A 25,378-nucleotide genomic window follows, 5' to 3' on the forward strand; every position below is an offset into this window, starting at 1 on the left:
TGCTGCAGGGCGGTAGCGGCAGAAGCCCCGCCTCCTCCCCTCCTCGCTTCTCCTATTGGCTCCTTCTCTCCCCGCCCCTATTTCCTGCTCCCGTAGGAAAGGGAGCGTGTTCCTACGTTTCGTGGAGCAGCGTGAAGTTTCCGGACCGCCGTTGGTGTACGGCGCTGTCGCTCAGGTCCGGAAAGTGCTTCCTGTGCCTGCGAAGGCAGTACCGGGAAGTCTCGCTCGCGGGGACAGGCTCTGGGGCGGTGGCGGTAGGGACGGGCCCCGGCGTTCCGTGACACCCGGCCTGCTTCCCCTCGTCCACCCCCGGCCGGCGGCGACCGGCCACAGCTGCGGCGGGCCCGGGGCGTGCGGCCTGGGTGAGTCCGGCCCGGGAGACCTGCGGGGCCAGGCGAGACCGTCGAGGGAGAGAGCTAGCTCTTCACAATGCTAGTTGTGGGGGGCCTGCGTTTTCCTTCGGCGTCTGCGGGTGCAATCCTGGCATGTCCCTTCTAGCCCCTGAAGACCAGACGCACCTGTTCCTAGGGCCTCCAGGTTTAAAGGGGAGGGGGAGGAGACGGGGAAGACAGCCTCTGCCGTGAGGGCTGCAGCGTTATTTCTCCGCCTATCCTCTGGGTCTGCTGGGGCAGAATACTGAGAGCCTTGGGGATGGGAGCTTCTTAAGTCGGGTTGTTGCTTCACGTTTTCCACATCTGCCCCCGCCCCATCCTGGCCCCCAATTGTTATTCCTTTTAGGATCGTTTCGTAATTGGACTTCTCCGAATCTCGTCCTTACTAACCTTATGCACTACACCCCGAACCTCCGTAAATTAAAAAATAGTGACCACCTTGGGATATTTTTGTTTTGTTTTGTTTTACCTGCCACTTTGCTGAGGTCGCCTTTCTTTGCAGTATATCATCCTTTTCAAGGCTCTTCCTTATTATTTTCCACGCCAGCTTCCAGATTATTTCCCCTTGCATTACATGGTCTCCCATCCAGAGTGTTCACATTATGACTTTTGCATCTCCTTCCATGTCACAGTTTATTAGTTGCTTCATTGGCTTCTTCCAGGAGATCTGGAAATTTCTACAAGCTGTCACTGAGATCCAGACAACCTCTGCACCTGCCCTTTGCCAGTGTTGTTCCCAGTCCCATCCCTGTGCTGTAGAATAAGCAGTACCGTCTCAAGTGCCAAAGGCTTTTAAGGTAGCAGGTGGCAAGAATTTCTGGCACGGTTTCCATACGGTAGTTTTTTTGGGACAGAATTACAACAACATAAGCTGGGCTGTCCATTATGATAGCCAGTAGCCATATGTGGCTTCTGAGCATTTGAAATAGGCTAGCCTGAACTCAGATGTGCTGTGAGTGTACAATACATTTCAGATAATGAAGACTTAGTTCAAAAAAGTGAAATACCTCATTAGCAATTTACATTAATGTCGAGGTGATAATATTTTGGACATATTGGTTAAATAGAATATTATTAAAATTAATTCCACCTGTTTCTTTTTGTTTTTTAATATGAGTAGAAAACTTAAAATTATTTATGTGGTTCATGTTCTATTTCTCTTGGACCCACACTGTGATTTAGAGCTTTCTAACTCATTTCTAGTTCCCCTTAATTCTCCATATTCAAAGACCACAGCCAATTCTCTTGAGCCTCTGGGGATGTTAAAGGAAATGGCCCTTTTAGGGTTCTAATCTAGATTGTTTGGTGCAAAGCAAAGGCCTCCATGTCTCCAGATAGTGTGTTTTGGCCGTCTCTTTATTTTTCACCTCCAAATTCCCTAGAACTAGTTTTTCTTTCTCTGAACTTGGCCCTCATCACTTAAATCCTATCTGGAAAGTGTATGTTTAAATAATTCTAAAACTTCTATCTCTTGTAGACATTTATCATTTTTGGTAACCTTTCCAAATCATCTATTCAATACCCCTTCTTCCTTCAGTACCTAAATTTGAGAAGCCTCATGATTTTTTTTTTTTTAATTAACTTTTCAGTTAAAATTATTTGGTTATCAGGTGGTGACGGCTTCTCACTTTCCACAAAAATTGTGTTTGAGTTCTGTATGCTATACAGGTGAAGATTACCTCTTAAAAGAAACTTTAGATACGTGATTTTGGAAATGAGAAATTATCTTTAAAATATAATGGCAATTTTGTTTGGAGTAAACGTGTTTTTACATAATTGGTTTTCTTTTTTTTTTCTCTAGATTTAAAATTTTTTCTTTTATTTTTTAAAAAATTTTTAAATGTTTTATTTATTTTTGAGAGAGAGAGAGAGAGAGAGAGGCAGAGTGTGAGCGGGGGAAGGGACAGAGAGAGAGGGAGACACAGAATCTGAAGCTGAGCTGTCAGCTTGGAGCTTGATACCGGGCTTGAACTCATGAACCGTGACCTGAGCTGAAGTCGGTTGCTTAACCTACTGATCCACCCAGGTGCCCCTAAATTTTTCATTTTAGAGAGAGCATGCACGAGCAGGGAAGAGGGACAGAGGGAGAGAGACAGAGAGAGACAGAGAGAGACAGGGAATCTTAAGCAGGATCCGTGCTCAGTGCAGGGCCCGATGTGGGGCTCAATCCCACAACTCTGGGATCATGACCTGAGCTGAAATCAAGAATCAGGTGTTTAACCAACTGAGCCACCCAGGCGCCCCTATATAATTGCTTTTCTAAAGTTAGTGTGTAGTAGGATTCATAGACTGATTCTCAGCTGAAAGATGCAGTAGAAATGTGCCCTCCTAGAGGTTTTCACTCATTGTTTTTCCCTTCTAGATATTCCTTTAAATAATACATTTTATATTAATTGTGGAAAAGTGTGAAAGCATAGCTATTTATATAACTGGCATATTATTTTAATAATTTCCCAGGAATTCAGAAATTAGATGTTAGCAGTTACAGAGAAATTAGAGTTGTATTTATCGTATATGTAAGTCAGCGGTTATTTTTCTTCATGTCAAAAATTGCTCATGAAACTGATTTTAATTTGATCACCTTCCTGCTTTCTTTGCTCATCCCAAAGTTCTGTGTGCATTTTGAGATGTTACTGAAAACACCATTTGTCATGAGTTGACTACAACCTTTGTAATAGGAAAGATTTTCTAAAAAATATGGTACCACTCGTTATTCAGGAATTGAAGTTTTCCCTTTTGTTCTCCTATTTGGTATTTGCTTGACAGTTTGCAGACACTTGAAAAGACTCAAAGTCTTTGGCCTTTTTGTAACATTTTTTAAATGGTGGAGGCTCCTATATTAGATATGGGTGTGGACTTTTAAAACATTTTGAGTGTATTTACATTTGTATTTCAGATTTTTTGTGACACCTTGAACATGAGCCCCACACAGTGGGACTTCCCTGTGGAATTATGTTGTCGGCCTATGGCTTTCGTTACTCTTACGGGCCTGGATGTGGTTTATAATGCTGTCCATCGAGCTGTCTGGGACGCTTTCTGTGCCAACCGGAGGGCTGATCGGGTACCGATTTCTTTCAAGGTGCTCCCCGGTGACCATGAGTATCCCAAATGTAGACCTAAGGTAATGATGTTATGATTGAGTGAGGGCTTTCCTTCTCTCCCTCTCTTCCTCTGTGTGTGTGTGTGTGTGTGTGTGTGTGTATCTTTTTTTTGTTCCTGATGTCTGTGCTGGAAAAGCGATGGTTATAGTGATGCGTTAAGAAAACCCAAGGCTTTTTGTATGTATTACATTGTAGGTATATTTAATGATTTTTTTTTTTAACCCCAGGGGAATAATTACGTTATCATTATTAAGCTTTCTATCCTCGTTTTTTTTTTGTTTGTTTGTTTTGTTTTTGTTTTTACTTGCTTAAAATCACCCCTAGTCTCCATAAAGTCCTCTCTAAAAGTAAGGTCTCACATTCTCCATTTATCATTACCTGTTATCATTATAGAATCCATGGCTCTCGCAGTTTGGTTCAATTTCACACACATATTTTTTGAGCACTTGCTTTGTGTTAGGTACTAGGAACTATACAATAGGCTGGTGACAGAAATTTAAATAAGACATAAAGACATACTTTCTGTCCCTGGAGACTTCTACATAAAATAAAACAATTTATATAGTATGGAGTGAGAAAAGGCATTAAGTTCAAAACTGACTTTTAGGTTGAACATTGTAGTGGAGACTGATTGACCTAGAAAAATAATGGGATGATGTTAATAATAGCAGCTAATAAAAGTGCTTACAGTGTCAATTTACTTTTTAAAGAAAATCATATATATTCACCTGTTATTATAATCTTATGAGTTGGTCTGGTCTGAAAGTCAGTTAACAAGACATCAGAATAAACCACCTGTTCTGCGTGTGTGTGTGTGTGTGTGTGTGTGTGTGTGTGTGTGTGTGTGTGTTTTCCCTGGAGCAGTGTTTCTGACAGACTGGTCTATGGACCGAGTATATCATCATCACTTGGGGGTGTTGATTAAAACACGAATGTAAGACCTCCTTGATGAAACTGTGGATCTGGTCGCCAGTCGATTCTTTTGCTTATGTGTAGGAGAAGAGTGGAGACACTGTTTTATGTTCTGGGCTGTAGAAGCCGTGAGCTCTCTCTGAACTTGTGCCAGTCACAGCACCCCGGCGCTCACATGTTTGTTCTTAGTTGGTGTTTGTGTCCAGGAGGGCCAGTGCCCAGCACAGCCGTCCCCCGTTTGTCCTGGATCCATTCTCCAGGGCAGGGAGCTTTTCATTTGCCCATTCCTTGTTCCTTCCTGAGTCCCTAAGCTTTTTGTGTTGGGTTTCCTTACTGTCCTCATCTTTCCTCACTTGAAGTGGATGTTGGATCAGCCTGAGTGGAGCAGTCTGAGTCGGTGTGGGTGCTTTGGAAGTCATTAGAGGTTTCCACGAGTTTCTTCAGGGCTAATATTCACATCTACCACCTCTTTCCCGTGATGTGGCACTTAGCGCTGACCCAAGTGACTGCTATGACATTTCTGTATTTAAGAGTTGTCCTGCATTTCTTTCGTCATGCACAGTAAGGCAAAATGCCATCCTGGTAATATGTCTTTGAAACAAGCAGATCCAGGGTTGAGATTCTACCTCCGATGCTTGTTAGCTCTTACTTTATCTCTGTAAACCGGAGCTTCCTCATCTTAAAAATGTGTCGTGTGTATGTCGAATGAGATGAAGGCACGTAAAGTGCCCGTCACTCAATAACAGGGGCTTCTGCTGCTACTTTATCAAAGAAGTCTCTTCAGCTTTTGCCCCTGTTCGCAGAGGACTTCCTACGAATGGTACATTCCCAAGGGGATCTTAAAGACGGGTTGGATGAACAAACATCTGAATCTGGTGCCGGCCCTGGTGGTCGTGTTCTATGAACTGGACTGGGACGAGCCTCAGTGGAAAGAAAAGCAGTCCGAGTGCGCCACCAGAGTGGAAATTGTCAGGTATGGGTGTCCCCGTTTCCCAGACTGACCACGTTAGCTGCCCATGTCTGTTATTTACCAGCACTTACCGAAGGCAGCCGAGAGCTGTTCAGGCTGCGCTGCCCTCCAGTGAAACTTGTCCTGTTCCTAACGGGCAGCTTCACGTTAACTTGTACAAGGCTAAGCTGTGTGAAGAAATTTAGAAGACATTTCGGACATTAGTCCGAATTTCCAAATGCTTTCCTCTTGCATGTATAATATTTTGGGGAGAGAAAACCTAATTTGCTATTTAGTCTCACAAGACACTTGTCTTATCACCACTGCTGTTTTAAAATACTTCTTTTGGATGACCAGTCTATGATGTATCGCTATAAAGAGAGAAGTTGTGTTATGACTTTTACACGAAAGTGTTTATTCCACTTTGCTTTTGAAGCAGATTTTTGTTAGGATTAGAAGCTCGATACAAGAGTATACTTTTAAAACCTCAATCATTGTAGCATAGAGGTTTCTTTGTGTGCAGGAAAAGATTTCCTCTAATCTTGGGTGTTTTTAGTTGAAATTTATCTTCCTTCACCTGAATCATCAAGCTTGTACTTTATGTAAAGTCTGGAATACATTGTTTAAAAGTTAAAAGTTATGTTTAGTTAACTTTATTATTTTCCCATTGCAGGCAAAGTTTACAAGGGAGAAACACAAAAGTTGCAGTGGTTCTGATTCAGAAGAAAACTCCATTGCCCCCAGGTAACAAAAGATTAATTAATAACGAATTAATTGCTTTATGTTTCCCATCCATGTTATCAGGAGGTGTAGTTTTTGATGTTAAAATCTTTCATGCGTTCAGTTACGGGAAAGATGGTGTGTTCACTTTAAAAGGTACAAATAATGCATCAATAAATGCTTATTATAAAAAGAATTAAAATACATTGAAATGTTTTTAAAAATTAATGTTAAAATGTTAAATATTAAAATATTCTCCCCCAGCCCCAGTTCACTTACCTCACCATGTAGACATCTATCTATCGACTGATGAAACAGTTATTCACTTGATCTTTTAAAAAAGAATGTTATCTGAGGTCTGTTTGAAGTTATATTCTGTATGTAATTTTTTTTCTTAACATGCAATGGGACAAAGAAAAATGCCATAGGATTTCTAATTTCTTCTAAGAAAATGTCTTAGTTTCAAATGCTTATTTCTTCTACCTTCTAAGACTTTGAGAGGCCAGAATGTTTTTTGTTTCTCTTTTGAAACTTGTGGCATTTTGGAAACCACTTTCCTGGATTATTGCTTCCATTTTTAGTTACGGTTTTTGAAATAGTTATGTGGCATCTCTGTTGGCATAACTTGGCCTATCTTGGCTCCGTAGAAAATTCCACAGGGTTTTCCTAACAGATATGTACTGTGTAACTTCTGAGGACCCCAGAGAGCCCCCAAGGATCCCAGGAGACCACCTGGCATGGTGAAAGGGGGTTTGAGTTTTTCTTCCTAATTCTGTTGTTTAGATTTGGGGAGCCATTCGTTTAGAAAAAACACACCAATCATTTTATTTCTCTATCTTTATGGGATTTGTTAACAGGGGAAGATGTCACGGCGTCAGAAAGGGCTGCGGCTTTATGTAATGCGTGTGAACTCTCAGGAAAATCTCTGTTTGTGCTGCCCCACACTGACCACCTGGTGGGTTATATTATAAGGTAAATCAAGATCTTAAAATGTTTCTTCTTTAGATTGTTCATGAAGCATTGAAAAATTGGTTGTGTAGATTCATTTAATTAACAAAAACACGTGTTCATGGGAAAAAATATAAACGGTGCACAAGCTATAAGGTGAAAAGAAAAGTCCCCATTATTAACGTTTTCCAGTTCTTTAATATAACCACTACAACAGCTTCTTAAGTTTCTGTCCAAACATGGCTTTTAATATGAAAATAGATGTAATTGTACAACACATGCTGAACTGCCACTTAACGTTACCTCATTGACACCATATACACATCTAGGTCAACTGCGGTTTTTTGTTTTAATTTTTTTTAATGTTTTATTTATTCTTGAGAGAGAGAGAGAGGGGGAGACACTGAATCTGAAGCAGGCTCCAGACTCTGAGCTGTCAGCACAGAGCCCGGCGCGGGGCTCGAACTCACAGACCGCGAGATCATGACCTGAGCCAAAGTCAGACGCTTAACCGACTGAGCCACCCAGGCGCCCCTCTTAAATATTCTTTATAAATCCCTTGTATCTAAAAGGCATATGACTTGGGGACACAGCAATATCTCACAGAATATGTGACCATTATCTGTTGTTTTCTAGCTTTCAGTGTTGCAGAGAAGTTTTATAATATTACATTTTTGGCCAGATTGTATTTTAGACTTGAACCTTTTCACTGATTTTGACCATAAGATGGTTTGCCTTTTCATTCTGTGTAAGTGTCCCTCTTAAACTCAGGAACAGTGTAGTCAATCTTTGATTATTAGTTCCCTTCCATTTGTTCCTGTGTCTCAGAAGCAAACTTCTGGAAGTGATGTCCTATAGGAAGTAATAGGTCATTCCCGTTGGTGTGTAAACGACACAACTTTAGGAAAGAGAAGTATAAATTCCACAGTAGAGAGCTTGAAAAGGCAACAAACGAAAGGATGAACTGCGAGAAAACTTAGATGCAGTCAGCAGGTAGAATCTCCGCATGGAAAATGATAAACAGTAGGTAGTGTGGATACTCAGTCAGATCAGTGGTGCTGAGGCTGAAATTGCCATGATTGCCCTGAACGCGGAAGGAGAGGACGGTGCGTTTTGTGTTTTCAACTGTGAGCATTGACCTCTGGGGAACAGAGAGGGGGCAGATACCTAGGAAACTGGTAGCACACTCGTACTGCTTTTCCTCCACCAAGGCCCATCTCAGCCCCCCAGCTGGCCTCGGACTTCCTCTCCAGGCTTTTGACAGTTCCTGCCTGTACGGTGCAGTATTGCGCCGTTCACGGCGCTGTTTCCTGTCACCGTGCTTTTGTAGGACTCCTGCCTTCCAGCTCCCTTTTCTGGGCTCTGTTACTCCACTTCTGTGGCTGAGTTCGCATGCAGCCTCCTTAAGAAAGCCATTGTCCTCCATCCATCCTGCACCTTCATCCACTGATTCTTCACTGTGGGGATTTTGGCCTCCAGGGAACATTTGGGAATGCCTGGAGACATGTATCAGGGCCCCTACTGAGGCTTCCTAATACTGGCATCTAGTGGGTAGAGTTCAGGGGTGCTGCTCTGCACCCTTCCGTGCACAGGAAAGCCCACAACAAAGAATTACCTGGTCCAGAACACCAGCGGTGTTGAGGTTGAGAAACCCCGCCTTAACGTCCTCCTCAGCTTTCAAATTGAGTGCTATCGTGGGTGCAAGAGAAACAGAAACTGTGGCTTCTGCCCTTAACCGCTGTGGTCTTACTGGGGATAATGCCACATTTGAGTAAGGAGGGCTGTGTCGAAATTACTGATATAAAAAGCAAGTGCTCTGGATCCAGGACCTCCAAAATAGAGATGCGAGCACCAGGGGTAAGACCGTCCACTGGACGTGAGGGAAGACATTATTACACCTTTCCTCATATGGATAGTTCATCTTAAGAGAGAGGGTAATGCTGAATATCGGTAAATCTTCATATTCAGTGTCTGATCCGGGAGGGAGTTAGCAGAGTTCCCGGTGGCATCCTCACTCATTTGTGTGCTTTCAGAACATTTTGATGTACATATTAAGTATATAGACTACAAGGTTAAGTGATTCAGTTAAGTTTTTTTAAATATTCATTTATTTACTTATTTTTAAAAAATGTTTATTATTATTTTTTTTAATTTTTTTTAACGTTTATTTATTTTTGAGACAGAGAGAGACAGAGCATGAATGGGGAAGGGTCAGAGAGAGGGAGACACAGAATTGAAATAGGCTCCGGGCTCTGAGCTGTCAGCACAGGGGCCCGATGCGGGGCTCGAACTCACGGACCGCGAGATCCTGACCTGAGCCGAAGTCGGCGCTCAACCGACTGAGGCACCCAGGCGCCCCTAAAAATGTTTATTTTTGAGAGAGAGAGAGAGAGAGAGAGAGAGAGTATGAGCAGGGGAAGGGCAGAGAGAGAGGGAGACACAGAATCTGAAGCAGGATCCAGGCTCCGAGCTGTCAGCACAGAGCCCGACGCGGGGCTTGAACCCTTGAACTCTGAGATCGTGACCTGAGCTGACGTCGGATGCTCAACCGACTGAACCACCCAGGCCCCCCTGGTTAATGTGTTTTTTTTAATGTCAAAGAAACAGAATGTGTATAAAACTCCTGTGATGTGTTGAGTGATCAGGAGACTCTTGTGCTTCAGAGGTTCACTGATCATTTCAAGTGAAAATACTTAAAAGAATTGTCAAGCTTCTCATGAGTTAAGCATTTTTCTTTTATAAAAACGTGTTCTAAGTCCAAAGGCCTTCGTCTTAGGACAGTAGACTATCAGTGTCATGCTAACCAGCAGATTTTTTCTTTTTAATCATATTTTGTCTTTCAAAACAAAGGTTACCCATTTATAAGACTTTATAGTTCAGCTTAGATTCATATGTTCTTTCAAAGTTAGAACCTAACTTTAATTATTTTCATATTTTAACATTTTAAAAAGTGTAGTTTTAAAAATAGAAAATCTTGCCTTAAAATAGCAAATTTTTAAAGTTTATGCTTAGCCATTTTTTTTCTTAGCATATTTTCCTCAGATGTACCTAAACTCTTTGAATACAGCTTCAAAATTGTGTTTTATTCCGAGGAGGAAAAGCCTTGAAGTCCAGCCTTTATCTGACTGTGAATTTAGCTTTCTTTCATGCCGTAGGCAGATACTTCTGATACATACTTATTGTCACAAAAGGAGCTTTGAGTTGTTTATCTGTCTGTGGTCAGATTTTCTTTGTTCTTATGTTATCCTAAAGTTAGGGAACAAAGTAGGATTTGAATCCTGTAAATGCTACTCTTCTGTCAATTGCCAGTTCTCATTTTTGGTCCTTTTTTCCATCAGTTTTCTTATCCTTTAACCTTAAATATTAAAATCAGAAAAAATAGTCAAATTGAATGAATATTGTATATCTGTTTCTTTCACACTTCCTATAAAATTACAAAATAAAAGAGTGGATTATAAATAACTAAATGGTTTTGGGGGTCTTTACATTTTTTATTTAGAAATTAAGGATATTTTGCTTTTTATCTTTATCATGAAGTAAGCTACAGACATTATCTCTGTCATGATTTTACTTTTAGGTCTTACAAATATGACTATTGAGAATAGTTTGGTTTAAAATAACTTTAGTGTTTGAATGTTGATTTTTTTTTTAAACAGATTAGAAAATGCCTTTTATGAACATGCACAGACTTATTACTACACTGAGATCAGAAGAGTGAAATCTCATAAAGAATTTTTGAATAAGACAACTCACCAGGTACATTATTTTTCCTAAAGAAGGAAATAATAGAAGCATTCATCATTGATTATTTTAGAGGAGTTTTTTAAATGTCTGTAATACTTTGATGTTTTTAAATAGCTTCTATGCTTTTAAATTTTTTTAAAAGCTTTTAAAAACTAATTTCTCTTTCTACTTTTTGCCCTTAAAGTTCTTAGAGATTTTTATAGCTTCCTTAACTATACTTGTTTGTTGGAGTAATTCTTGATCTTTAATTTTGAATACTTTTGTGTTTCCTCTTAATAAACATCATCGTAATTTTTACATTATAAGAGAGTATGTGTAATGATATTTTTTCTATTCTTTTTTTTCAGCTTTTATTTGTTAGACATCAGTTCAAAATAGCTTTCTTCAGTGAATTGAAACAAGATACACAAAATGCCCTGAAGTAAGTTTTTAATGGTTGTCAAACTAAATTTTTGTTATCTTTATGTTAACAGTAATGTATTAATGGCAGTGTCTGAATCTCAACAAAAGTTTAATTAATTTTAAAATGTTTATGTTGGTTAGGTTCGTGTATGTAGTATTTGATTCGTTTAGAGATGAATGGAATATAATATTTTGAGATTTTAAAAGAATTTCCGTTTTATTATCAGAAGTAAATTTCATACTCTCATAAAGCTTTCTGGTCTAATTTGATTACGTTTTGTGATCTAAAGAAACATTAAAATTCTTCCCATCCTGTTGACTACTTATTTGTATAATCGGTAAAATCTTTGTGTTGACTGACTTCCACCGCTAAATATATGTTAAACATTCCTTATCTAATACGATGAATTTCTGAAGATGTATAGTGCATTTAGTTAGTTAATCTATGATTTTACTTATTTAAAAAAAATTTTTTTTGGTTTATGTATTTATTTTGAGAGAGAAAGCAAGCAGGGGAGGGGCAAAGAGAAAGGGAGAGAGAGAGAATCCCAAGCAGGTTCCATGCTGTCAGTAATGAGCCTGATCTGGGACTTGAACCCACAAACTGAGACCGTGACCTGAGCTGCCCAAACTAGGAGATCGTGACCTGAGCTGAAACCAAGAGTCAGACGCTTAACCGACTGAGCCACCCAGGGGCCCCCATGATTTTGCTTTTAATTAAATTTTTGTTAAAGTTTATACATCTCAGCATCATTTTTCATTCGAAGGCTCTGCTTAGAGCTTTGACGAGTAGTTGTGTATGTGTTGGTAGTGGTTACACATTTTATTCCTTTGCTTTTACTAAGCACAATTTAGTAAAACATTTTTTTCTAACTTTAACTCAGTTTTTAAAGGTTGAGTGTGGCAGTGTAACATAGGAATAAGAACTGAAGAGAGGCTAAGTGTGCAGGGCAGAAGAATAAGAGAAACAAAAGTCAATCTACTATTCAGAGGAATATTGCAGAAACATCTTTTTTGTTATTGTTGAGGTGGGGAACACCAGATTGTGTTGTGTAAATGTCAGCAACTCCATGGGATGGTAACTGGCTTCAACGTAGTTCACTTTGTACCCATGGTACCACTTCTAAGTCTTCTCAAAGGTAATTCTGGGAAGACAAATTTTACCAGGGGAAGTTAGGAGCAAAGAGTTGTCTTTGGAGAAGCCTGGAGATTTTCTCATCCCCTTCCATCCTCAGGGGAGGCATTCCTCTAGCAGGCTCTCCTGTCTCAGCCCACTCCCCCTTCTCCAGCCGGTGCCCGAGATCGGCAGTGGCCACTGAACTTGTAGACATACTTGGGTTTAAAAGCTGTTGACCTGTGCCCTGTCTCGATTAGCACCTTCTGTGCTATTACAATTTCTGTTCATTGGAGAAGCTCACAATGGTGCTTTTAAAAAAAAGCTTATTTCTTTTTAACAGAATGCTGACTTTTTAACGTAATTCTGGACAGTTGTCTACTTTCGTTTTCAACTTACTTTCTATCAGTTATTGACAGACGTTAATGACAGAACAATGCACTTGCAATGGTTCTGTTCTTAGTGAAAAGTCATTGATTCCTCCCACATACTAGTAATCAACATCATTTTTCAGATGGATATGTATAAGTTATTCCTAAACTGTTCAGTGCTAAGAAGTGTTTCCTTTTTCTAATAATTTGTTCTTGGGAATCTTTTCTTGAGATTTACTTATATCATAATTAACCATGTTCCCCATGTTTGCATTAGGAATTATAGGACCGCCTATAATCTTGTGCATGAATTGAGAGCCCATGAAACTAATATTCTGGAAATTAAGACAATGGCAGGATTTATAAACTACAAGGTAATGGTTCTACTTCCAAATGAAGAAAACATGTCTTTAAATATTAGATTATCTTTTTGAAATTTGAAAATCCGTATTAGTTACTTGCTTTGAAAGTGAGTATTTGATTAATTAGGCTCTCCTCTTGCGATGGTTCTGTAGCAGAACCGGCTGTAATGCTTGCTTTCGAGTTTATGGGTCCCAGAGTTCTCCCTTAGGGCAGTTTTATTTTTGTAAGACTCCTTTAGGAGGGGTTTTTGTTTTTGTTTTTGTTTTTAAGTTTATTTATTTGTTTTGAGAGAGACAGAGCGCAAATGGGGGAGGGACAGAGAGAGAGGGGAGAGAGAAAGAATCCTAAGCAGGCTCCACGCTGTCAGCACAGAGCCCGATTTGGGGCTCAAACTCACAAACCATGAGATCATGACCTGAGCCGAAACGGAAGTCAGACGCTTAACTGACTGAGCCACCCAGGGGCCCCGAGGGGCTTCTGTTTTTCAGTGGGATAGGAGGGAGAGAGAGAGAAGAAAGCTGCCTATATTCGTGAATTTTTAATTTTTTTTTTTTTTTCAACATTTTTTTATTTATTTTTGGGACAGAGAGAGACAGAGCATGAACGGGGGAGGGGCAGAGAGAGAGGGAGACACAGAATCGGAAACAGGCTCCAGGCTCCGAGCCATCAGCCCAGAGCCCGACGCGGGGCTCGAACTCACGGACCGCGAGATCGTGACCTGGCTGAAGTCGGCCGCTTAACCGACTGCGCCACCCAGGCGCCCCTATTCGTGAATTTTTAAAGATGCAACACATTCAAACTATGTAAGCCTCCCTTGGTTTAATGGCACAGCCATAGAAAAGGCGTATCTGTTCACCTCGGAGGAAACTTTTATACCTGTTATTTGAGCATTTTCAGATTGTATGTGGTAGAAATAGATGCCTGCAGAAGGCAAGCGAGGGGTTTTTGTTTTGCTTTTAATCTTTCCGCATTCATGTTTTAAAGACGGCTAACACCGGGATGGTGACGTGAGGGCGGATAGACACTTTGATTCCTTATGTAAATGTAAACTGGTACAACATCTATAGAGAAGGTTTTCGCAGTAACTATATGCATTGAAAGGGGGTGTTTCCTTTAACCTAGCAATTCCATGTCAGGAAATTTATCTAATGTATGTGCTAGTAATAAGACTTGTAAGTCACGCATGTGAGGATATTTATTGCACCTTGTGTAGGAGGAGATTGGGAGCAACCCAGCAATAAGTGACTGGTTGATGTAACTTATAACTCCAGACAAGGGAATATTCTATAACTATTAAGAATGAGACAGCTCCACTTATTGATATGGAATATTAGGTAAAAAAAAAAAAAAAAAAGTGAATCACTAAACATATTGTGAAACTATTTATTAAAAATGATAAGTTGTATATAAATGACCACACACTTATCTGTGCAGAGACTATATTCTGAAACATACTGGGAGCTGGCTGCCTCTGGAACAGGAAATTGGATGGCTGAGGGGCAAGGATGGATGAGAGACTTAACTTTTCATGTATTCCTCGTACCTTACAAATAAAACTGATGATAAGCATGTGGAAATAAATTTAGGCCGTGTTTCTTCTGTTTTTCCTTTTACCTTATGTCGATGTAGATTATTACTGTTTTGAAATAGCATTCCAAATAAGAAGCTTTCAAGAATTTCTGTAATCCTTATTTGATAAGGAGGCCATTGTGCTGTAATTGTGGTACAGAAAAATCTTTAGCTTTCTGACAGTTATAGTCTGTGCTTGCGGAGGTGGTATTTAATTTTCACCAATCTTTGTGTTCTTCATTGAGTATAATTTTTGTGTATTTATTTTGAGAGAGAGAGAGAGTTAGGGCGTGAGCAGGGAGGAGCAGAGAGAGAGGGAGACACAGAATCTGAAGCAGGCTCCAGGCTCTGAGCTGTCAGCACAGAGCCCGACACGGGTCTCGAACCCACAAACTGTGAGATCATGACCTGAGTCAAGTCGGATGCTTAACTGACTGAGCCACCCAGGCGCCCCTATTCTATACTTTTAAGAAGGTTTTCTAAGGTATACGGTGCAAATATGGAATAATTTTATTTCATTTATCAAGGAGACATAACCTCTGGTTTTAGCATAACGATTCTAATAGAGAAAATCAATTCCGTTGCCAAGAACCTGAGAGGAAATTTCATAGTCTTTTTAAAGTGCGTCTCATGTTTTACATATTTTTAAATGAATATACCTTTTGACCTTATTTTCTTCTTTATTTTGGGGTTGATTCCACATTTTGCAGATCTGCAGGCTGTGTTTTCAGCACAACACCCCACTGGACGCAATCGCTCAGTTCCGAAAGCACATAGACTTGTGTAAGAAAAAAATCGGAAGCGCAGAGTTGTCTTTTGAGCACGCCGCATGGATGTCGAAACAGTATGTTTTAAATTGTACTTTTGGAATTTTTTTTTTCTTTCAATACTTGGGATTTGGAGGGATGGAATTAGCATGGACTCTAAGTTCTACATGGAGCTAAGCTTTTTGTCAGTAAGTGGGCTTTTAGAGATCTAGCATAAGTATGTTTCCAGTAATGGTAGATATTGATTCATAGAATTCCTTAATGGAAATCACTTAATTCATGGTACCGTCTCTCTCATTCAACGTGTATTTACGGAGTTTCTGCCACATGTCTAGGTACTGAGCCTATAGCAGGGAATAAAACAAAAGCCCTGCTGGCCTGGAACTTGCTATTTGAGAATGATGTTTAACAATCCCAAAGTGAAATTGTTCCCAGAAACATGGATGTTTCTGACTGGTGGGAACTATGTTGACATAACACTTTGATGGTATATTTATCAAGGTTTGCCAGTACAGAAGAGTTGACTTAAACGCAGAATTTATCTATAGCCTATAATTAGTGTGTGTTCGTATTTACAAAGAAACCCCCAAAATTTGCAGTTCCTCATTAGCATTATTTTAACACAGTCTGCTGAGGTTATGGTTTGAGAATGAATAATTATTAGAAGTAAGCTTCTTTCTCTTTCCTTTTTCTTTTTCATCTTTTTTTTTCTTGATTTTTTTTTTTTTTCTTTAAGATTCCAGGCCTTTGGAGATTTATTTGATGAAGCTATTAAGTTAGGGTTGACAGCTATTCAAACTCAGAATCCTGGTTTCTATTACCAGCAGGCAGCATACTATGCCCAGGAGCGGAAGCAACTTGCAAAAACCCTCTGTAACCATGAGGTAAGTTACCAACTCCTGGCTTACGTGGCATTTAGGAAGTGGATTAACCTTCTCTTGAAGGAAGATAAGACTGATTAATGTTGATCATTTTTTTCCAAGCCTTTGAATATCATCCGTTTTTATCTTTAAGAGTTTTAGGGATTATGATTATTTTCAGTTTTAGCCTGAAAATAATTTTCACCTGTGGATTAAGCAGAAGTTTTTCTGTGAAGAACCAGTTTATGATTGACAATAAGTTAGTGATTTAGACAGGAGCAAATTACTTTCAAATAAAAGTCACAGTTTAAAAAAAAAAAAAAGTCACAGTTTAGTCTGTGCCGTAACATAACTCCATTGTGTTGTTTCCACTGATCACGGCTGTAGGAGTTTGAAGGACTTTGGAGGAATGTGCTTTATTTTGACCCACCAGAGAGGATGACGTTGGACTTCTTTCTCTTCCTGGGGTTTTTCTCTGTGGAAAACTCTTAAGAATCTGTGGCAGAATTTTAATTGCAGTTTCTTAACATTTCATTTTGCCTTTCTCGTGGGTGATTATAGTTAGATACCAGTTTCCCCAGAAGCACTTTTAAAATAACGTGGTGCGTACATGTATAAATACATCTACGTTTGTATAGTTGTATCAGTTTTTGTCCTTTAAAATCTGCAGTTTTCTTCTCTGAAGATAGATGAATATTATCAACAGTACTACTTAAAAAACTGGTCCAAAAACAGAGTTTGCATATTAGTACTTAAAAGGTTGGATTTTTTTTTTCCTTAAACCATGATATAACCAGACTATTTTCTACCATATTATTTGCATATGATTTTCATTTTCAGGAAGTCTAAGGCAGATAAGGGATCCTAAGAGATAAATACTAAGATTTAATTATAAAGTTCTTCAGACAGATTTATTAATTATAATGTAAAATATAAATAACAAAATGAACAATAGGGAATTTGTTAAAATGTAACAGCAGGCAGCCATGAAAAATACTGTTTCAGAAGGATAATGATGTGAAATTTACAGAATGTATTTAAAGGAAAAAAGCAGGTTGAAAAATTATTCCAGTTAATAACAAATAAATGTTTGTGTACAAAATCTGGAAGACTAATGTATACATTGTCAACAGTGGTAATAGGTTTATAAGTAATTTAAATTTTTATTCATTTCCTTTTGGATGTTTTCTGTATTTTTCAACAATGTACTTGCATTATATCTCTGTGCCGTTTCAGAGGGAAAAAATTATAAAAAAGAAAAAAGTATAAATTTGCAAATTCTGGTGCCAAAAATATCCCTCCCCAGACAATACCAGGATTGAATACACAAGTGATAAGGAAGGAAAATAGTGTCTTCTTTTTAAAACTCCTTGTCACATTACTGTATTTTCATTTGCACAAAAGCACTTATATGTGTGGAATAAACATCAAGCATAATTTGTAACACATTTTTATTGGTTTATTTTAGCAAAGATGAAAAGGAAATGTAGAAGAGATAGCTACTATGAAATCATTTGTCACAATCAGACTGATTTATTCAATTTAATTTTTATGATACTGCCTAAATATTAAGTGAAACATTTATTTCAATTTTTGTGAAAATTTAGTGTATGTTGAAGTATTCACAACTATGATATCTGAACATGTATTTGGTATTTGTATTTTTGGAAATGTTTTTATTCTGTCAAAGACTGAAGAGAGTTGGTTTGCGAGAGGCTACATAAACTCTTATTTAGGGTTGTGTTTTACTTTACAGGCTTCTGTGATGTATCCCAATCCTGATCCGTTAGAAACACAAACAGGTGTTCTTGACTTTTATGGACAAAGATCATGGCGACAAGGAGTACTAAGTAAATAATTTTTCCCTCCTTTCTTTTCTCTCAACCTCAAAAGGCACAAATTGCTATCACAGTTTTTCCATTGGCTATATAGGCCATAACACATTATGTTGAGGCAAAAATGTGTTTTTTAAAGCATCTTAAAGATTTTCAGTTCTTTAGTTTTTAGAATGTTTTATTTATATCAGTACATCTTAGAATAACTTCTAATTAAAGATGTGAGTATGATTAAAACATTCGGGCATCTCTTAAAGTCACAATTAATAAGCCACTTTAGGCTATTTAAATATTTTAATTCCAGTTAACTTTAATGATTTATTAGATTTGATATTTTAAAACAGTATTAACTTGTATCTCTTTAAAAATTTCTCTGTATCTTTTTTGTTTGATAGATACTTAATTTAGCAATTTTTGTGGCAATCACACTTTAACTGTTAAGCAATTATATACTTTAACCTCCAGAAAGTGTATTCTGTATTGAGAATGATAATTGATATTATTCATCAGGTGGTTGATATCGCTAGGCAAGAGAATGCTGAATTCAGTAATGTTCTCTTCAGAACAGAGATCACAGAGAAGTTCCCATGCTCATAAAGCTGTCTCTTAGGATCTTTAAAATTTTAGAATGTCTAAGAATCTTAAATACATTATATTAAAGTAAAGGATTCAAGGAGTATACACATCCAATGCCTATGAAGGATTTATGTTAAATGAGCTATCTAAAATGGGTTGCGTCTTATCTTACACAGGTTTTGATCTTTCTGATCCTGAAAAAGAAAAGGTGGGAATTCTTGCCATTCAGCTGAAGGAGAGAAGTGTTGTTCACTCTGTAAGTTTTTTGTTTCCCAATCTAAACTATGTTTTGGAATAGTCGAGGAAAACATGAGATTCTTTTTATTGGAATGTTTCACACTTTTCTCTCTTCTAACAGGAAATAATAATAACTCTTCTGAGCAATGCTGTTGCACAATTTAAGAAATATAAGTGTCCAAGAATGAAAAGTCATCTAAGTATGTATCCATAATATGCCACAGTTTCATGCAGCTTTGAATAACTTAAAATTATACACATACAAATCTTATTTCCTTTACAGTGGTTCAAATGGGAGAGGAATATTATTATGCAAAGGATTATACCAAAGCTTTGAAGTGAGTCCTGTTCCCTATTTATTTTTTTAAGTAATCCGATTACCTTACAGCAAAATCAGAAGAGAAATTTGTTTTGAAGGATTGATTATTTCCATGTTTCTATTTCTATTAAACTCCATTTCTGCGGTATTTTTTTCAAGTACTATCTGTTGGTACAATCATTCTCAAAGTCTTAGGAAACATCACGTTTAGCTAATGTGAAAATACCTGTTAAACTATTTCAGTAAGTTTTCTGACATGTATATAACATGGGTAAGGCACGTTATTTTCTCCACGGAGTCTTTAGGCCCTTTCTTGTGACTCCGTTTCAGCATGTCTGACATTTTGCCTTCTGACAGGTTGCTGGATTACGTGATGTGTGATTATCGGAGTGAAGGGTGGTGGACCCTGCTCACGTCCATATTGACTACAGCTCTGAAGTGTTCCTACCTCATGGCCCAGTTAAAAGATTACATTACTTATTCCCTAGAACTCCTTGGAAGAGGTAACTTGGTGCTCTTACAGTAAAATTCTGATGCTTTAAAATTCTGCAGCATCTTTAAGCTTCTTCGAACTGAAAGAATAATTCTCAAATCTTTGCTAGTACTTTTACCATGTGCAGATCAGTTTTCCAAGCGAAAGGACTCTTACTTTCATGGAACTTACTGTAGTCGAGGTCTCATGATAGTTGAGAAGAACAAAATTCTTCTTCCTATTTTTTTTTTTTTTTAAACGTGACATGAAACGATTCTTCATATGGAGTTCAAATGCAAGTATATAGAGCATTGGGGCTAACATAGAAAACTGTGCTGTTGCACGTCGTCTGGAATGGTGCTTAGCCGTCTTAGAAGACATATTTTTTCTTTTTTTTTTTTTTTTTTTTTTAATTTTTTTTTTAACATTTATTTTTGAGACAGAGAGAGACAGAGCATGAACAGGGGAGGGTCAGAGAGAGGGAGACACAGAATCCGAAACAGGCTCCAGGCTCTGAGCTATCAGCACAGAGCCCGATGCGGGGCTCGAACTCACAGACCGCGAGATCATGACCTGAGCCGAAGTCGGACGCTTAACCGACTGAGCCACCCAGGCGCCCTGAAGACATATTTTTTCTATGGTATTTTGATCCCTTCGGTGGGGCTAGTAGACTTACTTGCTCATCTTACAGTTGTAGCTTTTTTTCCTTCTTTCATGTTAGCTTCCACTCTGAAGGATGACCAGAAATCTCGGATAGAAAAGAACCTCATAAATGTTTTGATGGTAGGTTGGAGTTCTTTGTATAAAATATGTCCTGGGGATATGTATACCTAGATCTGTATCTGTGTATTTTCTGTAACTGGCTGAATGAATTGTGCTCTGTGTTGGTGCAGAATGAAAGTCCTGATCCTGAACCTGACTGTGATATCTTAGCAGTGAAAACGGCTCAGAAGCTGTGGGCGGACCGAGTTTCTCTGGCCGGCAGCAATGTTTTCACAATAGGAGTGCAGGACTTTGTGCCATTTGGTGGGTAGCTGGCATCTACCGTGTTACCTCAGAGAGGTTATCCTTTTTGCTACAAAATGAATAGATAGAGAATAATAAATAAGAAAGTCAAAGAAAGAATGCTCAAAATACGTCGTTCTATAGATAAAAATTGTGATTTTTTTTCCCTCACCATTGACTTAAAAAGATGTTCAGAATTTTAAATAGTTAGTTTACATATTAAAATCTACCTTGCCTGTTTGTACTTTAGATGTGATTTGAAATGCATTTGAAAAGACAGTTATTTAAAGAGTTTATTCTGTAATGCCTGGGCAGGTATTTTGAAATAAGTTAAAAAGAACAAAATGGTTTTTTCCCTTTAAAATTCTGTGTTCGTTACATTTCAGGAGCAACTATGGTTTTTTTGTTTTTTGTTTTTTGTTTTTTGTTTTTTTAATGGTTATTTATTTTTGAGACAGAGAAAGAGCATGAACGAGGGAGGGTCAGAGAGAGGGAGACACAGAATCCAAAGCAGGCTCGAGGCTCTGAGCTGTCAGCACAGAGCCCGACGTGGGGCTCGATCTCACGGAGTGTGAGATCATGACCTGAGCCGAAGTAAGATGCTTAACCGACTGAGCCACCCAGGCGCCCCAGCAACTATGTTTTTAGAATTAAAGGTAGTTTTGGAGTTGTGTTTTATTTAAATTTGTTTTGTTTTGTTTTAAGTGAACTACATTTATGTGTTGAAATGCTTCAAGTGCAGAATTCAGTAAGAATGCCAGTGTAGGGGTGCCTGGGTGGCCCAGTTACTTGAGTGTCCGACCCTTGATTTCAGCTCAGGTCATGATCCCAGGATAGTAGGATCAAGCCCTGCATCAGGCTCTGCACTGAGTATGGAGCCTGCTTGGGATTCTCCCCCTCTCTTTCTCTCTCCCTCCCTCCCTCTCTCTCTCTTTCTCTCTCTCTCTGTCTCTCTCTCTCCCTCCCTCCCTCCCTCCCTCCCTCCCTCCCTCTCTCCCTCTCCCCCCTCTCCCTCCCTCTCCCTCTTCCCCACTCATTTTCCTTCTCTCTCAAATAAATAAAAAGAGGGAAAACAATTTAAAAATTAAAGAGGCACCTGGGTGGCTCAGTCAGTTAAGCATCCGACTTTGGCTCAGGTTATCTCACGGTTCGTGAGTTTGAGCCCTGTGTCTGCACTGTCAGTACAAAACCCACTTGTGACTCTGTCTCTCTGCCCCTTCCTCACTTATGCTCTCTCTCTCTCAAAAAAAAAAAAAAAAAAACCACTTAAAAAAAAAAGAGAAGGATATCCCATGTAGGTGTTTCCTTTCTGAAGAGTAAGTGCGAATCAGAATAATTTGTCTAGACGGTCTTGTACTGTGTGACTCTGCTCTCTCTGTTTTATTTCTAGTTCAATGCAAAGCCAAGTTTCACGCCCCAAGTTTTCATGTTGATGTTCCTGTGCGGTGTGATGTCTATCTGAAGGCTGATTGTCCACATCCCATTAGGTTTTCCAAGCTCTGTGTCAGCTTCAATAATCAGGTAACGGTCGCTTTTAATGTATTTTTACCCTGTATCTTTAAAAAAAATTTTTTTTAATGTTTGTTTATTTTCGAGAGAGAAAGAGAGCATGAGCGGGGGAGGGGCAGAGAGAGGGAGACACAGAATCTGAAACAGGCTCCAGGCTCTGAGCTGTCAGCACAGAGCCCGACGCGGGGCTCGAACCCATGGCTGTGAGATGAGCTGAAGTCGGACGGTTAGCCTACTGAGCCGCCCAGGCACCCCTAGCATGTGTATATCTTAATGTAGCTTATTTTAAATTAGATGAAACGAGCTTAGTGAATTTTAGGTCATAATGGTTTCATAGTAACAAATGGGCTTTGGTAAACTCTATCTGAAAATAAATATATTTATAGTTCTCACTTCTGTATCAGCCATTCAAGTTTTACTTACTCTTACACTTTTCTTTAAGTTTTGTTATTATTCCATCCTTACGAACTGTAAGAACTTTATCTTTTGTGATGCATAACTTGAATTTCAAATGAGATCTATTCAGGATGAATGTAATTTAGTTTTTAAATCCCTTGTTTTGTATTCTAACAACAGTATTGGTTTTTTATTATAAAACTACTAAACGGTTGGTGTTAAAGTAAAGTGGACTGGATGGATATAAAATGGAAAGTAAGCGTGCTCTGTCCAACTCCATTGCCCAGAAGTCATTGCTGGTAACTTCTTGAACAGTCTAGACGTTTTCTGTGTGTGCACATATAAGCAGCTTTTTCTTTCTGCAGGGCTGGGATTATATACACTTGCACATTTTTGTAGTGTGTTACAGTGTGGTCAGCTACTTGATTACATTCCAAATATTCCGATTATAAGCTCACATAATAGATAATTATCTTCTGGTCCCCCAGAAAGCACATGGAGCCTTTAACCAGCAAGCGTTTAATGAGAGTTACAGTGTTCTTAGCATCGAGGTGAGCCTGCGAACGTTTAGCATATGTCAGCTCTGTTAAAATGGAAGCGTTCTGGGGGCAGGGGCCAGGACTGACTCACAGATTGCCCTAGTAGGTAACGAGGACTAAATTACGTGGCGTAAGCCAGAAATACAGTTAGAGTAGGCGTGCCAGAGAAGAAGGAGGAAGTTTCAAGAATGAAGATGAGATGAAGGGAGCTATAAAGAGATGAGAGGGGGAGCAGGCTTGGCAGTTGCAAACGCCGGGCGGAGGCAGGCGTTCCCGTTCCGGGCGTGTGGGCAGCAAGGGGCCCGTGGGAGGCAGGGCTCCGTGGCTTACAGGAACTCGAGCTCAGCGCATTTAAAGGTTTCTTTATTCATTCACTTATTCATGTTCTATTTATTGGACAGTGGTAAAGAAAGAGCTTCACCTGCTTTACTAGATTTTTCTGTCTTCACAACTGAGCAGTAACCCCGTAAGAGAATCTGTTGGCTGAACCTGGGTCACCTGCAGACCGGTGTGCTTCATTCAGTTTTGAACGATTACCCAAAGATTCCTTCTGAGTAGTTGGAGAATTTCATTTATTTGTATATGAAAAACATTTTTTTAATGTTTGTGTTTGTGAGAGAGCATGAGCAGGGGAGGAACAGAGAGAGAGGGAGACACAGAGTCCGAAGCAGGCTCCGGGCCCTGAGCTGTCAGCACAGAGCCCGACGTGGGGCTCGAACCCACAGACCGTGAGATGTTTAACTGACTGAGCAACCAGGTGCCCCTAGTTTGAGGACTTTAAAGCAAGAGCATGAAACTTAGAATTTAAGACACTTTATTCCAGTGACAAAATAGAAAGAAAGGATCTTCTGGAAACCAACCGGAGCCTCTTTAGTGTGCTTCCCAGTACTAACGTGTGAGGACTTGGATGAAGACGCTGTCGGTGGGGATGGGAAGGAAGAAAGGGCTACGGGAGGCGTCTATGAATAGAGAAGTCTGGATTGCTGGGTGTGTGTACAGGGTAAAGAATAAAGGACAGCCCCTGCCCCAGCCCCACCAAAAAGCGATTCATTTGTGTGTGCATTTTATAGCTAAAGTGTACCTACAAGATGATTTGAAACGCATATACTGCAGAATATGACCACAGTTACTTAACATCCATCACCTTACATGATTACCTTTGTTTTGTGGTGGGAACATTTAGGATCTACTGTCTCAGCAACTTTCAAGTATGTAATACAGCATTATTAATTATAGTCGCCATGCTGCCCCTTAGATCCCAGAACCTGTTGTCTTGTAACTGGAGGTTTATACCCCGACCCTTCGCATCCACCATTTTACCCTGTTTCTATGAGTTACAGATTCCACATGTGATTGAGATCACACCGTAGTAGGACAGGAGTATGTGATGTTACTTCTTCTTAATTCCTTTTCATGTTTTATCCCCTTAAAAGCCTTACTTCCTCAGGGACACCCCCCCCCCCCCAGCTGATTTTCCTGGCCGTAGCCCTCTGTAGTACTTACCACACCTGTGGTTTCATTTTTGTCTGTGTGATTCGTCGGTAAGTCATTGGTTTTCCTTGTTAGCATGTAAGCTCTCCAGGTCAGATACTTTTTTTTTTTTTTTTTTTTGCTCGATGGTGACAGTTTTGGGGAGATATTCTAAATCTGGAATTAGAGGATGAATAGAGAGATTCTTATTGTACTTTTGCTGTTAATATCCTACTATTCCATTTCTTTCCCCCCTTTTCTTAAACAACAAACAGACTAATTAAAAACTAATTTAAAATGTTAAAATGTAAAGCAGTTCGTTTTTAAAGTTAGATTATATTCTGAATATGTGTTATTTGAAATTCAAGATCTGAATCAGAAGAAAAAAAAAGTAGTACTTAGGTTTCAGAAGCATGGGATAGAAACGAAAACTCAAAGGCAAGTATTAAACGTAACTAATAAGAATTTTCTGTAAGATAACTCATCTGCTGGGATAGAAGACAGCTCTTGGGAAGTTCTTGCTGTTTACTGAATGGATGAGAATGTTGATTCCATAGACGTGCACAAGAAAGAGGTCTCCCTTCAGTCCTCTCCCTTTATTCTCACCTCTGTTTATCACAGAAGGAGTGTGCTCTTCTAGGAAGGTAGATGTACATTGAGTTTGGGACATGCTAAATTTGGGTGGTAGTGGAATTAACCTCTTGACATATTTGTATATGAACTTTTGGTTAAGGAAATAGGACAGTGTTAGTTTTTAATGTGGGAAATATTAGCATAGAGGTACGGAACATGTAAAAATGGATAAACT

At 39.2% G+C, this 25,378-nt stretch overlaps 1 protein-coding gene across 3 annotated transcripts in view; it reads left to right on the forward strand.

Moving 5' to 3' along the window:
• The first annotated feature begins 133 nt into the window (after positions 1-133).
• TRAPPC11 (trafficking protein particle complex subunit 11) overlaps positions 134-25,378 on the forward strand; it is a 48,451-nt gene continuing 23,206 nt past the window's right edge. Inside the window, exons 1-18 of one of the 3 annotated variants that reach the window (XM_042934252.1) lie at positions 134-175; positions 3,289-3,513; positions 5,209-5,378; positions 6,028-6,098; positions 6,932-7,046; positions 10,679-10,778; positions 11,114-11,187; positions 12,931-13,027; positions 15,296-15,429; positions 16,089-16,236; positions 17,969-18,062; positions 18,800-18,879; positions 18,982-19,060; positions 19,144-19,198; positions 19,537-19,682; positions 20,349-20,434; positions 20,545-20,677; positions 22,047-22,177. In XM_042934252.1, coding sequence (XP_042790186.1) covers positions 3,310-3,513; positions 5,209-5,378; positions 6,028-6,098; positions 6,932-7,046; positions 10,679-10,778; positions 11,114-11,187; positions 12,931-13,027; positions 15,296-15,429; positions 16,089-16,236; positions 17,969-18,062; positions 18,800-18,879; positions 18,982-19,060; positions 19,144-19,198; positions 19,537-19,682; positions 20,349-20,434; positions 20,545-20,677; positions 22,047-22,177 — 1,917 coding nt within the window. In that variant the 5' untranslated portion in view covers positions 134-175; positions 3,289-3,309. Of the gene's footprint in view, positions 363-3,288; positions 3,514-5,208; positions 5,379-6,027; positions 6,099-6,931; positions 7,047-10,678; positions 10,779-11,113; positions 11,188-12,930; positions 13,028-15,295; positions 15,430-16,088; positions 16,237-17,968; positions 18,063-18,799; positions 18,880-18,981; positions 19,061-19,143; positions 19,199-19,536; positions 19,683-20,348; positions 20,435-20,544; positions 20,678-22,046; positions 22,178-25,378 lie in introns of all 3 variants that reach the window. The other 2 variants (XM_042934251.1, XM_042934253.1) reach the window with 2 other exon arrangements.

This window comes from Panthera leo, chromosome B1, assembly GCF_018350215.1.
Source record: "Panthera leo isolate Ple1 chromosome B1, P.leo_Ple1_pat1.1, whole genome shotgun sequence".
NCBI lineage: Eukaryota > Metazoa > Chordata > Mammalia > Carnivora > Felidae > Panthera > Panthera leo.